This window comes from Athene cunicularia, assembly GCF_003259725.1.
Source record: "Athene cunicularia isolate RWA chromosome 5 unlocalized genomic scaffold, athCun1 chr5_part3, whole genome shotgun sequence".
Lineage (NCBI taxonomy): Eukaryota > Metazoa > Chordata > Aves > Strigiformes > Strigidae > Athene > Athene cunicularia.
The window spans coordinates 7,433,983-7,452,137 of NW_020799103.1; the positions used below are offsets into that span (position 1 = coordinate 7,433,983).

General features: G+C 39.7%; 1 protein-coding gene across 10 annotated transcripts in view; it reads right to left on the reverse strand.

Annotated features, from left to right (window-relative positions):
• The window catches only part of NAV2 (neuron navigator 2), a 417,220-nt gene that overhangs the window by 131,133 nt on the left and 267,932 nt on the right, over positions 1-18,155 (reverse strand). For 5 of the 10 annotated variants that reach the window (XM_026850744.1, XM_026850738.1, XM_026850743.1 and 2 more), the window contains exons 4-7: positions 12,627-12,699; positions 5,117-5,384; positions 3,536-3,604; positions 182-339 (exon numbers count right to left, since the gene is read on the reverse strand). In XM_026850744.1, the coding sequence (XP_026706545.1) occupies positions 182-339; positions 3,536-3,604; positions 5,117-5,384; positions 12,627-12,699 (568 nt within the window). The remainder of the gene's footprint in view (positions 1-181; positions 340-3,535; positions 3,605-5,116; positions 5,385-12,626; positions 12,700-18,155) is intronic. The other 5 variants (XM_026850748.1, XM_026850747.1, XM_026850745.1 and 2 more) reach the window with 1 other exon arrangement.

Here is an 18,155-nt window from a genome sequence, read left to right on the forward strand (position 1 = left end):
GAAGGAGGACTATAGCTTTTTCAAGAAAAGCCAGCTGGTTTTTTGGATTGTAAATGTCAGGTTTACAACATACTGCTTTGAAATAGTCTTAAAATTTCTGGAGCTTAATGGAAAATTCAATTTCCTCCAAACAAAGCCACTATTAAGAAAATCTGAGGATGCCCAAATCTCAGGTGCTTACCTTTGTCATTGCTACTTGTTGGTGTTGGAGGGGGAAGTCCAGGCTTAGATTTGTCGTAATTGTTAAAGCTCTGGCTGCGACGATTGTTGGCACTAATAGAACCACGAGCTTTGGCCTCACTGCCTGCAGCGGACACCCTCGTGGTGGGGCCTGGAAGTCTGATGAAAGAATTACAATATGATTAAATATATTAGAAAAGCACTCTGGGAAAGAAACTGTGGAATACCGTGCATAAATTGAAAAGGATCAATACCACAAGTATATACTCATAAGGGTCTTTGTTCTTCTATAAGAATAAATCAGAAAAATCATCCTTGATGAAAAATATATGCCAAACAAGCTACAATCTGAATTGTTTTACATGAGAAAAAAAACAAAACACCTGAACTGAAATTAATGGTCATAAATCTTCTGAATCAGAAATAGTTTCAAGTAAATGCAGTGGAGCAATACCACTGGTACAAGATTAAGACTAAGTGAGACACTACTGTACTTAAACCAGATTCCTGGTCACTATTATATGCTGCACACGTAAGGGCTATCCTTATTTTGGAAATAACAGTGAGACAGAACATGGCTGCCTTTTCCCTTGTAGAGAAGCACATCACATCTCTGCTCTGAAAACTACAAACCTTAGCAGCCAAGCCCAGCAAAACTTTAACTTGGTTTAATTATTTGAGCCTATAAAAATCAGTCAAATCTTAAATACTCCCTCTTAGGGCAACCACATTATCAGTGAGCTGGTATAAGCCTCTGGTTTTAAACTGGGTCAATCTCTTCCAGCATTTCCTTACCGTAGCCTGTATTTACAAGATTTAGCTGTTTACCTAGGAAAAAGATGTAGTTAGGTTTCTGGAGTAAGTAGTCAGGGAGGGATATTGCTTTCATGCTTTTCAAGTGAAAGGGGAGGTGGAAAACTTTTCTAAAAAAGCCTGACAGAATTAGAAAAGCCACTAGCATCGTGTCTTAGAACAAGATGTGTGCTTGAGTCCTTCAAAATCAAAGTTCATACATGAAGTTTCCATGTTTGTACTGTATTTTGTGAACTAATGAGCACTATTTCTACATTCCAAATAGATGAAATACTAACGATTTGGTAGCTGTTCAAAATGCATACTGAGAGTTAGTGAAACAGCCCACTGTTTTGAAAAGCAAGGACATCACCTTAAAGACTAAGACAGAACCACTTCATGTCACCTACAGTAGGCCTGAAAGGGACCACTCTTTGCCATCTTTGTATTTTCTGTACAGTAGAATCTCCTTTAAAACTTCTTTATATAAAACACAAAAATCTGTCTTAAACAACTTGTGCCAATAACAGGCTAAAATGAAGAAGTCCCAGCTGTCAGAGAAAATAGGGATGCAACTAACCAAATCACCGTTGTGCCTCTGGGAAGGGAGAGAAGCCAGGAAGTAGTCTGGCAGGGCTTCCTAAATAAACTGATTTATCCAAGACTAGTGAAAAAAGTAGGAAATATGAAAAGAAACATGAAGGGAAAGAGCAAAAATGTCAGCAGCTGCATGCACATGCTTTCAAAGCTCAGAAGAGGGTAAGACATAAGGGCATCACTCAAATACAAAACCAAAAATTAAAACTCAAACCACCACAGATCTGGCACAGCACATCATGGTTCTGAGGTTGACTTTGCTGAAGCCTTTTAGACAAACCCCTCATTTTATCCAGCCTTTTTCAACACTGGGAGTTGCTAGAAAGTCATTACGGCAAGGTGTAAATGAGAACATCCCAGAGATGCTTCATCCACTGTAGAGGAGACTACACGGGAAGAAGCAGAAACAAACCAGGGACAAACGCTGATCTTGACAACTTAGAAGTCACCAAGACAAAAAAGTTCATTAAGAGTCTGTCTTGCTTAATAGGAAACGAGATAGGTTTCCTACAGGCAGGAGGGGCACACAAGATACTTCCACTGAAAGTTTCTACCCAGTGATAAACATTATGAGTACGGGCCAACCACCACAGGAAGGCTACCAGAGCCCCCAGTACTGGGAGGGGAGTGTTCTAGCAGGGCTGGGAAGGAGGGAAGGGATAACGTTCTGGTACCGATGGGTAAGAAAAGGGTCCCCACACATGCCCACACAGGTTTTGCAAATCTGTCACATTTTAAAGTAAATAAAGCTACTCAAAGCATGTGACCACTCGAGAAATGACAAGTTGTCTATTCAAGTCAGTATTGTCACTGCCAATAAAAACATACTGAGAATAAAAAACATACATGCTAAAAACACTCTCGAAGAAGATATCATTTCGCTTAGACTTTTTTTCTCCCTGCAGTTTACTGACTGATTCTAAGCCCCTGCTTTTGGTATTAGGCCAAAATATTTCACAGCAGTGCCTGTGAAATCTAGAGGAAAAAAAAAAATTAGGTTCAGGGAGACATTTCTAGCTTCTTGCTATGAGAGACAAGGTACTGAGCTTGGAGAATACTCTCCATTACTGCACTTCAGCACCTCTTCTAGGCAAATATGAATCACCAAGCCACAATTATGATCAAGAGAGAACATGAAAAGGAAAGATGGGATGTTTTAACAGGGTTTATAGTGCAGACCTTCACTGTTGTCACGAAAGAAGTAAGATGGGGTAAATAAATGCAAATTATACAGCAGAACTAACAATCTATACAGACTTGCCAAGCTGAATAAAAATTGTAATTAATAGTTCACAAGCTTAGCAAAAATGGTATAGTATCGTTTACCAATATATAACTATATAAAAATTCCTTAGTGTAACATTTTAATATATAATAGCAGTAAAAGCAGCCATGATTAATAACTACATTAAGAACACAGCAACCCTTATGATCACTGAGATGAGATGGTCATACGAGCTGGCATGCAAGTCATGCTGGGAATCAGGAAAAATCAGACTGAAATATCTATCAATCATTTTTAGGGAGATTAGCTGTGCTCAGCCTCAGAGCACTGGGGAGTGCAGCTCTGATGAGACAGACCCACACAGTGCTGTTTGGGCTCGCATGGTTCACGTGACGCTCCATTTACTGCTAAGATAGCCTGATACTAGTCATTTCAATAATGCAGATCTAAATACAACTAATACAGATGCGTACGGTGGAGAGAGAACTCCCAGAACCATGTTTTGTTCTCAAAAGCAAAAGCTCATAAGGACAAGAAAATCAAATTATTTTCTTGCGGGCCAGAATGCATTCCACACCTTCAAAAAAAAAGAAAAAAATTAAAATCCATCTAATATTTCCAGGCTTCAGCTGTTTGTAAAATGCCTGGTTACAAACTATTTTCAACAGGAACCCTAAACATGCATCCAGAAATACTGCAAAAGGATTATTCATGCTCTGCAGAAGATGAAGAAATGCTAACCTAGAAGACTTTTTCTGACCAAGAGTGAATCGGATGATTTTGCTTTGAGATGAGTCCCTGGGAGATGCACTGTATGACAGGAAAGAAAAAGTGGAAGATAACAATGAACAAAGAATTTTTTTTTTTTTTTAAATTTAGCCACCAAACTTATTAACTAGTTTTAGGGAGGAAGAGTTTTGATTAATTTCACAGGAAGAAAAAAGCTTCTTGCCTAAGTATAACTTTATATGAAAACTCCTAAAATCTGAAATGAATTAATTTGTACAGAATGAACATGCAATTCTGCATGCAAACCCCAACTTTATCACTCTTCTCTCAGTCTTTTATTATATGTATTTTTCTGCACAATCTAAGCAATTTCACTTTAGTATGTAGTGAGAAAACATGACACTTAAGACCTTCACGTTATCTTTAAATTATGTGAAACCCAGCACAACCCACAGAATGGACTGAAAATATCAAAGCAACATTCAAACGGTCCCATGCACCTCTGCATGTTTTTGACAGAAAAGTCACAGAAATACGTTCAAATACATCTTCGTTTTACAGTAATTACATCCTGTGCAAGTTTATAGATGCCGTAGCAACACTACGTTTTTCAGTTATATGAAAATATCGTTTACACCCAAAATGAGCATGATTTATGAAGGAGACATAAGCAAAAACCAAATAAGCTCTCAGCAGTCTCACTTGGAAGGCCTCATTTAAACTGTTCATAGCGTTCACCTTAATACGTGTTATTTATCAGAAATAAGCTTTAACAATTTGAGATATTAAAAAAAAAGAGCCTTCATACTTTAGTAATTGTGCAAATACAGCTTCAGTCCTTACTCCTGCCCACTGAATCCCTCACTCTCTCAGCAGTGGAAGGATCACACAAGCAGAATGCTGTACGTGGATTCACGGTGGTACTGCCTTCATAAATTGCTTTTATTTTAACCTGGAAGGAGCACCCTAGGATTAAAGTCATTCAAGGGACAAAGACTCCCTCTGTTTATCTTTATTCAGATCTAGGAGCGCCAACAAACACCAACCGTGAAAATTATTTTTCATATAAGCCAGCAGCATATAATTTTTGACCAATAAGCCTAGATTCAATTTTGACTGTCACCAGCCTTGATGCGCTCTAATTCTTTTACCACTGTCAGAGCCTTCCACATCTTAGTGAGGACTGTAATTCTTGTAAACCGAGAACCCAAGTTGGTTTTCACACGCGCAAAGTATATAGTCTGTAATGGCAATGGTATACGTGGTTTGCAAGTAGAAAGAAGCAAAAGGAATACTGAGGAAAACTTTCTTATAAAATACTGTGGTTACTTTGTCTAGTAGGTATTTTACACCCGCAGGACTGCATATTTCCAGCACTGAGAACATATTTAAGCACATCTGGTTTGATTTCCAAAGGCGTGAAGTCAATTGCTACTCAGCATTCAATTTCCAACACACTCTATTCTAGAGCAGAACTACAGAAAGAAGTTTCTTTGGCTTCTAAAAACCTTGAACAACAAGAAAAAAAAGAATGAAACAAACAATGAAAAAAGCTAAAAAAAAACCCCAACAACGTAAAGGAAATTTCCCCACCTGGACTGCATTTCTGGTTGTGCTTTGAACTGATGCTGTGCAGCTTGCGGGGGCTGTTGGCACGGAGTCTGGAGCGAGGCTGGTACCTGCTGCTGCGGGACCCCGACCTGGCACTGGGATGGAGGCCCTGCTTGCTGGGAGACTGAGGGAGGCTGCTGGGACGGATGGTGCTGTGGTTGCTGTTTCTGTGGCTGCTGTTGCTGTTGCTTGTATCGAGATAAACTGAAGAAAAGGCCCAAGATGGCCTTTAGATTCCCATTCCTGATTTCTGTAAGGCAATGTCCAGAAGTCACTCGTCAGTCACCAGTCCTTGTTCCTCTACACCAGTACAGCCACTGCACTCTTCATAACACCGTCTGGACTCAGATCCTCTAGGATATAACAGGCTTTCTGAACATCTAATCGGCATTACAGCTGATTACCAGTGAGCACCAACTACAAATAAATAACTAATTTCCCCCCTGCGGTGACTGCACGATGTCTCACATTTCTGCTACAGTCTGCATTAATGCCAGTGTGTTTAAAAAGACAGCTCCTTTAAATAGTTCCTTTAAACTAAAGTAACTAAAAAAAACAAAACAAAAAACTCACAACAAGTGTATTAACAACAGCATACTGTAAATGCTTTCTCAGTCCTGAATTTGCACAAGGAGTAGAAGCTACTCAGATAACACACAGTATTGTATCATTTCTGCTATGTCAGAATAATTGTTTCCACTAAGAAAATCTGATGCAAGTTTTGCACCAGAAAATATGATTATTGGGTGAAATAGCTGTATTAGAACAGATAACTACCAGTCTGATGCTGTCACAAGCCGATAAAGAATGGATACCTAAGGTACCTAAAAATAGCTTGAGAGTGAAGGAATGAGCATTCCAATTCCTAAAAGTCATCCTGTTCTTTTACATAATATCAAATGCAAAAATGTAAAAACAAACAGAAGCAAAAAGATAAATACATGTATCAGAACATGCAGTTAATGGCTGTATCATAATTAATACGCAAGAGCGCTAATTCCATCTTGCAGACAACTTTAATAATGCACCATGACTCGATTATTTAGCATGTTCGATTTCCTAAATTAAAAAAGTGAATTAAAAAAGCTATATCAAACAGCTGAACTTTTGCATGCACTATCCAGACCACTTGAACTAATAAAATTTACTGTTGCCCTACGCTTCTAAATCCCTCCACATGGAGTAGTGCAAGAGGGGAAGAAAAGGACATGTGGCAAGACAGGGGCCAAGCACAAAGGTGAGAACCAGAATTTTAATTTATGTTCCCAGTTCTGACAGAAGGGTTGCTGTAATTTCGTAACGGCCTCCGCTCTACCCTCTATTTCCTCTGCCAGCCAACACTTCTGCTCACACTGCTCATCTTTGCTCTGTAACAAGCTTCTGTTCTTAACCCCAAGCCCTTTACCCAGCAAATCTCAGGCTCACATCTTAAAAATTTTGCTCCCCTTTCCAGACCAACTTCCGGCACTGGTGACCTTGTCTATCTGTGCCTCAGTCCACCTTTTCTTCCTAGCCACTAATCTAATTTACTTACTTTCTTAATTTTTTTTTTTTGCTCATGCCCATGTCCTCAGAGACTCCCAAGGGGTCCTGGTCATCACCCAGATCCAGGATATTCCTTTCCTTTCCTCTCTGACTTCTTGACTGAACTTCCTTACCCATTTTTTTCCTCCCTGCAGTCTGGCCCCACCACCAGTGCTCTCTCCCATCACTGTCCCCATTCTCTTGTTTAAATGATTATCAATCCCAGGACCCCTGAACAGCCATTTTCTGTCTTCCTTTGTTTTCTTAGCCAATTTTAGTCTCTTCCTGGACAATGGGGTCCCAATGAATCCTGCCTGTTTCCTCTCTTCCCACTGCTGCTCCCATGCAGTGTCATGCCACAGACCCATCCTTCTCCCACTGCCATCAGCATCTGCATCAGGCAGGTTCCTTCTCTAATCTGCCCGTGTTTAGCTAGGGAGGACAGGAATGGAAGTAGACAATAAAGTAAAACAGACACAAAAGACAGCAAAGCACAGAATAAAGGATTTTATCTTCAGTAAATAACTCAAATTACGGATGGGAATTTTAAGGAAAGTAGTACTTAATCAAAAGCCGAAGCATAATTAAACAGAGCCAGAGGCACTGGGAAGCTTAACTGCACAAATACGGGCCAGAAGATAAAAGAAATTACCATGTGTCTGCATGTTTAAACTTAGCAAAGCTACACACAATTGGAAGGGACTTGATTTCCATATGAAGCAAGAGGCGATTATAAAAAAACCCACCTAAAACCTGTTGCTTTCTATGGCCGTCTGTCTTCTGCTGTTTTTATCAGAAGAGCAACCTGCTTTTGACATTTTTCTAAGGTGACCAAAAAATAATCGTAAGAAAAACGCCTTTAATGAGTTTAAAAAGAAGCAGTTTCTCTTCCTCTGGATTTTAAGTAAATTACTTCAGATGGCACTTTCAGAGGTAGTTCTGTTTCTCTTATCTTAAAGATAGACTGAGGTAATTTGCCTGGCAGTTTGCCTGTGCACTTTGTACAAAAAGAGTATTTCAAAGAGTACTTCAGCCTCACTGTGCTCTGCCCATCAGTGCAGTCTCAACTGCTTCCTGCCTTAAGTCTCCTCCAGTCCATGCGTCAGCTTAAATATGCATATTAACTTAGATAAGGACAAACATGTCACGAACCCATTTTAAATTTGGAGCCAAAAATGACTTGTCTTGTATATTGGAAACAAACACTCTAGACGTTTGAGAGGAAACTGGAATTTGGTTTTCAGAGAATCCCCACCAAATTTACCCTTTGGAAATTTCCATCCTGAAATATCTCCATTGATGCTTGTTTCCCCTACATCTGGAGCTTCCATCACTGTAGTTTGCCAATCATCCTTCTCCGTCTTCACAAAAATCCACTGGACTCGGTTCATTTGAAAAAAAAATCAGTTCAGGACAAAGCAAATGTAAAGAAAAGAAAAGTCTGCTGGATAGATTACCCGATTCCTCTAACACTTGAGAATGCAATTTCTGCAAATCTTAAACTACTCATTGTGTACAGAATGCAGATGAAAGCAAACGTGAAGAAGAAAAAAAGGTCTATCACTGTTACCTACTCAAGCTTGTTTGCAACTGCTTCTGTAAAGCTTATCTTGTATCTGATCCTACATGGCACGTGGGACTAGAAAAAACAGAACTAGATTACATGAACTAGATTGGTTAGTCAAACTGGTTAGCAGGAGTACAGATTAAGAATCACTGCTCATCCCTTAGCTGGCATTTATCCTACCAGAAATTAGGGCTGTCATGTATGTGTACTATTAATCCCTAAAGACAGTGGGTGTCTGCTTCTGTCACTTTACGCTAGCCTCTTACGGTTGACCACCAATGGATTCTGCAGTCAGTCCCCATCAACCCTTCCTAGTTCATTTAAGAGGTGAGGCAAGATGGTCTGCGGAACAGAACAAAATGGGAAAAAAAGCAGGAAATTCGGTCCACAGTGAATGATGGGAGAGGAGAGAAAGGGCCAAACTAACTACAAGCAGGTCTGAATTTAAGACAAAATGTTGAGAAGTAGATATATGCTAGATCTGCAGGTGGCGTTTGATAATTAAAGAGTAATTTTCTGAAGACTGTACATAACTGTGCTCAGTGTGGTATCATCAAAATCTGGCAGCACGGTAAATGCCCTACTCAGGTTAAAATAGCATGGTGGGCTACTTGTGCTGCAGGAACAAAAATTCCACCTTGACACTGCAAAGGATCTAAAGAACCTAAAATGGAGGAACTGCAGTACTGCAGAGTGTGTACGCTGAAACTCCTTTACCTACCAAACCATGAATGCCATTTCAGAGGCAAAAGTCGAAGCTGAATTGTGGTTGTTCCAAAGTCTAGTGAGATGTGTTCTTTCATCACTTTATGGTTTCATGACTTGTTCAGCTGATCGTTATCCAGCTAATCTGTTACCCAGAAGAGGTGCAGCTGCTACCTATGACATCAATTTGAGTTTTTTATGCACATCTATGTTCTCCATAATCATCAAAATCTTGGCAGCAAGGAGATACGGTGTGAAGGAGGGCAAGCTTAGCTGGGCAGCTGCAATTCCAGAAGTCTAAAACCCAGCTCGGTGTGGAAATAAGTGTAAGAGTATGGGTATGGAGAGACAGTTCAAAGCGATGGACAATAAAGAATTGCAGCAAGGACAGAAAAGATTTTTCCAGCATCCCTGCAGTTTTCTTTAGTAACTACAAATGGAGATTTTAGGATTTAAAAATCTTTGAGAAGGGAATGGCTTTTTTGGCTCCTTATTGCTGGGGAAGGGGGCCTGTCTCTAGTATGGTCATCACCAGTGATTGCAGATCCTTATCATCTTCACTGCAGAAATCCATAAAAAAGACTATGTCTAAGTGGCACGTACATATCAAAGCAGGAATTATTTTTTTTTTTTAAATACTGGAAGGATACAACACATGACGTCCCAATTTATTTAAACATATAGAAGTCATCCAAATTCCAGGTTGGAATCATGTAACTTCCCTCCACATTAAAACCACACTATTGAAAAATACATTGTTCTCAAGCAACCCAGGAGAGACTTCAATGTTTATTCCCATTTGGAAGCAATCAGAGTCTTCTCCTTCCTCCTAGATGAGGATCTGCCAGTGAAGTAAACAAAGTTATTTGCACTTGACCTAGCGGGTCTTGGCAACTTGTGCAGAAACATTGGCTTGTTTGGTTACGGCTCTCTTCATTTTAAGTGATTCTGTGTTTTCTCTTGTTCAGTTTCCCCCTCCTTCCTCAGCACAGTTAAGGAGTGACTAAGAACAGAAATTGAATTTATTGTTGAAATCAAGTCTTTTAACTTCATTTTATTAAAAAAAAAAGAGTGTTCTCTCCCTCCCCCTCTCTAGCTGTTGCTCTTTTCCTTCAATGTTAGCGGTGGAGCCAGTAAGCATTCTCATGCATATGTTGGCAGCAAACATTAGTGGTCTCTTCCTAGCTTCCATATGGTTTAATACATTAATTCCTAGACAGTGTAAAAGAAAGGAAGAAACAAAAAAATCATCGAAGCCATGGGATAACCTACATCCTGCTGAGTCTGACTTGTGATTTGGCAGGAGAGCAACGAACATTAATCATGCTGTCCCTTCCCCAGCGTGAACAACACTACACTGCCAACTTGCACACCCAGACAGTTTCCTCATCAACTAATCTGCTACTCTTCTTAGATTTTGCATGGTATCAAGAAAGGTAAATAATGTAAAATTTACTATATTTTTACAATGTTTACATATCATGTCAAGGTCGAAATTGGCTTTTACAAGAGACTAAGTTGCATTTTCTTTTTAGCCGTTTCCTAGTAAACCAACTTTCTACTCTTGGAAGTTTTAGCTCATACTTTCTTAACATGAGAATCCTGATTATAACAGCTACCAAGGCATATAACACAGGCAGCACTTGGGTTAACCATTTTAAATCTTCTTTCTGGAAGAAAATACCTGTTATTAGTGTTCTAACCCAGCTTATGGATAAAAAAGAGACAGCTAAACTTCAGCCACCTCTTCTCCTACCAGTCGTTGAAACAGCAGGTCAGAACAACGTGTACTAAATATCTGCTACTTTGCTTCCCGCACTTATGAACCACCTCAAACTTAGGCTTCAAATTTTAAATTACATTTCAAATACACATTTTCAAGTGGCTTGTAAGATCTCAGACTAGGATGAGCTAGGCGGTTACCTTTCAAGGACAGCAAGGAATTCTTTAAGCTGTTTTCCAAATTGTTAAAATGTAATTTTAAATTGTAAGTTTTAGTAACAGTTTTCTAAACATAAAAGCTTAAATTTTATAGTCATTTTATGAAATTTTTAATATTTTTGTAATATTCTTTGAATGTAATGTACATATATTAAATGATAGTTTCACCACAGAGTTCATCCACAGTGGTTATCTGGCATACATTTACAGACATCATTTACTATCACTAAGGGAAAGTATGTTTTAGCTAAGACTTCAAATCATGATCACAAAGCGCATGGTGCTGGGTTTTGGGTTTGTGACTACAACAGTGTTGCTAAGGCACAGTGTTTTGGCAGTATTTGCTCAGTGTCAAGGTTTTCTCTTTCTCTCACACTGCCTTCCCGCAGCGTGCAGGCTGGGATAGGCAAGACCTGGGAGGGGACACAACCTGGAGAGCAGACCCCAGCTGACCAAAGGGATACCCCGTGCCATTAGAAGTCATGATTAGTAATAAAATCTGAGGTGGGTGGCGAGAGGGTGTTGGGGAGCTAGCCATTGCTCAGAAACTGGCTGGGCATCTGCCTACTTGTGAGAGGTGGTGAGTGATTGCCCTTGTGTCACTTGCTTTGTTTTTCTCTTCCTCTTTCCTTCACTTATCAAACTATCGTGATCTTGACCCATGTGTTTTCTCACTTTTGCTCTTCCTATTCTCTTTGGTGCCTAGCTGCTGGCCAGGGTCAGCCCACTGCACCTACACATCCTTTCTTGCCTTCCTTCTTTAAGCTATAGGATTCCTTCAGAGGAAGAAAACACAGCTTTAAACATGCAGGCAAATCAAGTTATTCACACACAAGTAAATGTACATGCATGATCTGATGACACAACCTCCTTCTCTAAACTGGCTTTGCAAAAAGACTCAGTCACCAAAATCTAACTTGAAGCCTCACTTGATGCCACACATCCAATTATTTGTTCTGAGAAGCATCAAAGGAAGTATCTCATAATATACTCAAAGTTTGTCTTACCAGCTATCGAACCCAATTTCTTTTCCAGAGCATTTAAACAAAAGTGTAAGTGAAAGTTGGTGCTGCAGATGACAGAAATCTGTTTGATCTCTTAAAAAGACAGCAGTTAACCAGCTTCTGAGCCGGAAGGTACCATACATCCTGACATACATCATGCACTGGCATAAAGGAATACAGTATGCTGCGTCATGTTAGGGTCTCAGAAAAATTACGGTGCTCATCAAAAGCAGAATGATAAATTAGAGGTGAAGATGTCTTTTTCTGTTTTGTTTCAAAACACTTTGATTTTATTGTTTCATGCATTTGGAAACAAGCTTTTTTTAAAAAAATCTTTCTTTAAAAAAGAGAAGAAAGCAGGATACTTCTTCACGTAGGAGAATAATTTAAAAATGAGGAAAGAAATTTTTCTCTCAAAAGGCACACATCTGCCAGCAGTTCCTGTTACATATGTGTAAAATCTACACTCATCAGTGTGCCAGTTATAGAACTTAAGATGAGAAATTTCTGGGGTTTAGCAAAAAGAAACAAAGTTACTGAATTTTAGTTTGGTCCCACTGTTTTTACAAGTCAACTGTGTGGAGATTAGATATCTATTTACCTACCTTTCATGGTGAGATGGGAAAAAAAGTAGTAAAGACTGTCAAAAGTTTAAATTATCCATATTACTCTTCCAAGTGTTGGTTACAATCACAAATAGCAACTCAGGTTGCTCGTTTAAAATGGAATTTTAAACAACCAATTGACTCACCTTCAGCTGACAGCCCCTGTATGTTAATTCCCTTAGCAGCCAAGAAACTCAGGCATGCATCTATGTTTTCAATCTGTTCAAGAACAAACAGAGAGACACAAAAAGAAAATGCATTGTAATAATTGTTTACTTTCATCTCCCGCCACCCTTTATTGCACTCAGTCTTCATATCACACAAAAAGTCCCTTTGCTCATTATGGGGAAACCATAATACGACACCTCCTCTGTAACTAAGGTCCTAAACTGATCAAGTATTACACGAGTCGGGACTTTCTGTTACTTGTACTCACATGAGGCAAGCTATTCAATACTCTAACCATGAAAAAAGATCACCGTGTGTCTTACTAAAGGGTCAAGGATGTTATGCCAGGATTTTTAACCTACGATAAGTATAACAAACGTGAAACCAAAAATAAACATGGAGGCCACATTTGCTCGAGAAGGCAGATTGCCACTTGCTCTTAAGTTGACAGCTGGCAAAAGTTTCCAGCCACAAAAGCAGTCAAATATAAAAACTGTAACTGGAAACCCCAGCTGGAATCCAAAAAACAGTCACTTGCCGTATCTTCCACGTGTCAGAAATGACAGGCAACTCTGGTGGCTCACAGTAGGGCAAATCCTGCCCTTCAGAGAGATGGTACAATGGCATTAAATTGCACAGGATAAAATGAATTTTGACCAGGTAGGGTCTTCTGCACAACAGGCCTGACTGTTACTGACTACAGCTGCTAATATACAGGACTCAAATCCTACCTAACAAAGTCAACTCCAGGAAGGTTGAACTAATTAGGCATTTCTTCCCCTGTATCTCAACATCATAGCAGGGATCTTGCAGTAGCTTCATGACTAGTTTCCCACCAAGCTACCACCAGAACTCTGTGGTCATATTCAGACGATGCAGAGAGATTCCAGCCCCCCTAGACCACAGCACTTCCATGTAGAAACCTAAGATTAGACACCTTGAGAAGCTGCAAGGAACAACATTTTAGGAAATAATCATGGTTTGTGTGTGGTTACGCAGAACACTTCTGGATAACACCATTGAGCAATTTTTTATTTTATCATGATAATCAGTAAGTGATAAAATAGGGTGACCATGTTTGAGCACCTTGCAAACATTAATTTATTAATTCCCAAAACACTGCAACAAAACATTGCTTCCACTTTGTAGATAAGGAACTGGACACACTGATCCCCATGCTTGCTCTCACATAACTACCTTTCTTTTGTGAAGTTTGGAGACATCAGAAAGGACATGAAGGTCCAGCTTCTCTGTCAGCTCCTGCCTGCCCTCAAAAAATACACAAGTGAGGTCTGTGTGGCACTCTGGAGGCTGAGTTCCCAGCACCTGACCAGCACTTTCCATCCTCAAAGTTATAAAAAAGTACTAGGGAAACTGCCAGAAAACCACCAGCATGGATTTCTCTCAAGGTACTTTCATTTATTGTCTATAAATATAACAATAAAAACACTCTCTTCTGTCAGAGGAAAAAAAAGTTATTGACATTACCTAACTCTGATTTCAAAAATTACAAACACTGATAGATTCAGAACTTTTATCAGCCTCATTATACTTTCTGATATACTACATCAAAGTATACAAAGCATATAGTACACTCTGAGTATACAATATACTTCAAAACCCAGACAGATACCAAAGAAAACATTTCCTGTAATGTTCAGACCTTAAAGCTTGTAGCAGAGTACAGTTCAAAGGTTCATTTATCCACAGTTCAGTATGATACAACAGTCAATCTCTACCTGTTTCCTTCCTCAGTGTTCAATAACCCTTTCAAGTTTTCAACGCAGCTCTTTTATCGAGGCAATTCTGGACCTTGCCGGAAAGCCAAAGTTCACTTTTTCGAGAATAAACACCACATAAAAGCAACAATCCATTTCTACCACCTGCACTTAACAAGTCTTCATCATTCCAAGAACACTTCCAGCCTTCCCCAGCTGTGGGTAGGTTTGTCCTCTCCTAATAAGGAGGATTACTTAGCTTAGTGAGTAAAGGTAAGTAATATTTAATTTCCACTCCAGATTTGCCATTGCGGAAACTCAAAGTAGCCCTTTCAATCCTTCTTTGTTTCTCTTCCCAGGTCCCTCATCTTTGCTCAAACTCCTTCAGGACAGATTGACCAAAGGATTAAGATTTAGTTCTGGGTAGCAACTCCCTCATTGCTGACTTCCTAATCTCATGCTCATTGCAGACACAATTCAAGAAACCCCCCTTAAAAATCACTACCACCTCTTCCCTGGGACAAGGCCACAGTTTTTATGAAGCATTTTAGCCCCTTAATTAAGATATACAGCTCCTGTTCCCAGACTAATAGATGATCCCCACTGGAGCACAAGTGTTTGAGGCTGAGTGACCTGGACCTCACTGCCATATAAAATGACAGATGGGCTAACTTGCTGCACCGGTTGTAATGCCTAGCTAAAGGCTGTGAGAAACAGGGGCTTTTAGGTACTATATTGATATGGAAACAAAATAAGGAAAAAAAAAAAAGAGTAATAGAAAATGCAGAAAAATATTACAGGATATGGACTGTCAAAAAATCTATAATGTATTACAGTCAAGAACTCGTAAGAATCAGAATATTATAGAAACAGGAAAATATCCTATTTCGGAACTTAAAACCAGGCATGATGAAATAAAGTGGTAATAACAGAGGCTTGCAAAAGCAAACCTCTTACATTCAGAAAATAAAGTACTACAATGAGATCCTATGGGGATGTAGAGCAATGCACATACAAGGAATTCACTAAAAAAATACAACTAAGGGACAAAAAAGCATCGGTGACTCTGTTAACATCTACACAGCATCGTCTGTGATACTAACAGTGTTACATGGCAGAATGACAGCAATGTGAGCAATTAGTTGATGTTGCAGGAAAAATAGAGGCCAAAAAGGGAAACAAAAAGAAATCTGGATAAATTCAAGAAGAAAGTGAAACGCAGAATGTAGGTCTATAGCTGAAACGATTAAAACTTCGTGTTGACAGAAATTCAGGGTGCTTCCCACACAGTGACTTGCTGGTGGCCCACATAAAAGCGATTTGTGATTGCTCTCCAGCTCCGCTGGGAAAGGGCTCACTTGGCACTCTGGAGTCTCCTAAGAGGCAAAAGCCTGGAATGCTCAACCAAGGACCTGTCTCCAACCCCCCAAGGTGCGGAGAGTGAAAACACTGATGTTGGGATATGTGAGGGAAGCAATCACTGATTTTTCCTATTGTAAAAAACAATGATGAGAAAGCTACTAAAATCTTCATATGTCAAATAACTTAAGGTGTGACTATTATTTTCTGGCCACTGGCCTGAGTGAAGAACCCAAAGCTTGGTTGAATTAGTCTAATGCATCAGAAATCAAGTTCCTTGTTTGAAGAGAAGCATTTCCAACAGTGTAACATTTAATTAATTTTACCTATAAAAGCTCAAAGAAAGGATTCTGTCTCTAGTGGCTGCTGTATTAACATAAGAACTAACTGCTTAAAATCTACAAATACTGTTATGGAGGAAGATCCCCCAGTGCATAAAGGATTGAAGATAGTAGTAGCATAGTAGTTTGACCATTTAGATGTATGTACCTAGGACAGAAGTGAAGTTCCTGGATAAATCTCAGCTAAGCAAAGACCTAATGACCCTACGTCGTGATGGCTTCCAACACAAAGTACAGCTGCCTCCTCGGAATTGCAGTAATCAGCAGCAAATTGTCACTGAGACTCCATGGGCCCTTTCTTGGCCAAGTCCACGTATTGCTTAAACCCTTCAAGCAGATGTGAATAGAGTGGATTTGCCAAAGGGGAGTGTATATTCTCTTTTTCACTCTGAGCTACAATTGTTTTTTGGCTGGTAATTCTGATTTCTCATTTGCTTTGCCAGCAACGTTTAACACAGCAGAAGCAAAGCAAAAAAGAAGGCAGTTCAATGCTCTCATTTTCCACCTACCCAAAATAGGGGAAAAGCTGTGTAAAAAGAGAAGGAAAACCAAGGACCGATATCCACAGCAATTATCTCACTTGGACACATTACTGGGAGCGTTCAAAACTGAGCCTTGCCTTGTTACACCTCCTGGCCAAAAGCATCAAAGGAATTTGCAATTTTGAACCGCTGTTGAATAAACTATTTCAGGTATAGTCAACTATCAAAGTGCACTATCAGTCCCACACCCTACACAATGGGTATTTATTCTGAAACGTCCCTAACTGCCAACCAAGGACTGCTGAGCCCCCACCTGAGGGGCTGCCCACCTCCAGGGGCTCTTCCTCCTTTCTTAGGAGATTATATGAAAAAACAAAAACCCTGTAGAATGAATCAAGTTTTACAACTCTCGTTCGCATATTCACAGCAACAAACGGTGCGTTTCAGTCACTTACCTGAAAACTTCCTCTTAACATGAATTTCTGGGTGGCATATGTTACGTAGCAAGATGGGAGCAGAAGGCATCATGCCTAAGAAGTACTGCATACACATAACATTCAAACACCAGACCAGCAGCTGTTGCTTTGTTACACCAGTAAAACCATCATCCTTTTACTGGAGAAGCAGGATTAAAAGCTAGTGGTGTATTTACAATTTCTAAGTACTTTTGTAAAGAACATCATTGCACATCACTGTTTTTATTCCCACCAGACCTGCACACTCCTCATTCCTTCCTAGCTTCTACACATATGAAACTCAAGTACACACAAATTTAACAGCTTCATTAAATTTCCATGTGTATGAGAAAATACATTTACTGAATTCTCATTCCACAATTACTTTCCCAGGTACATCACTCAGATTTCCCTCTATTCTCAAACATACCTTATAGTAATTATGCAATTCCAATACCAGCCATCAGACCCACACAAGTTTTTGCACCTGTCACATAACAGCAATTTCAATTTCTGTTCTTGTCAGTGCTAGAAAGAAAAGGAGCTGGGAAACATGCCCTGGCCTGTATGAGCAAAATAGGACAGACTAGAAGAAAAAAAAAAAAACAAAACAAATAACCTCAGCCTATAGCCTATAAATTAAAACCCATGGGCACCAATATATATTGAACATTGACTATAACAAAGACTCTCTCCAGAAGGAAAAGAGAGACTTGCTAATCCAGGATATGGAGAAGGCTGAGGTACTCAATGACTTTTTGGCCATATTCTTCACTGTCAAGGGCGCCAGCCACACCGCCCAAGATGCAGAAGGCAAAAGAGGAAACTGGGAGAATGAAGAACAGCCCACTAAAGGAGAAGATTGGATTCAAGACCATCAAAGGAACCTGAACATGCACAAGTCCATGGGATCCAATGAGATGCACCCACGGTTCCCGAGGGAAATTGCGGATGAAACGACTAAGCCACTATCCACCGCATTTGAGAAGTAATGGCAATCCAGTGAAGGTCCCACTGATGGGAAAAGGGGAAACATACCCCCCCACCACCACCTTTTTACAAAGGGAAGAAAGGAAGATCCAAGGAAGTATAGGCCAGTCAGTCTCACTTCTGTGCCTGGCAAGATCATGGACGAGGTCCTCCCAAAAAATA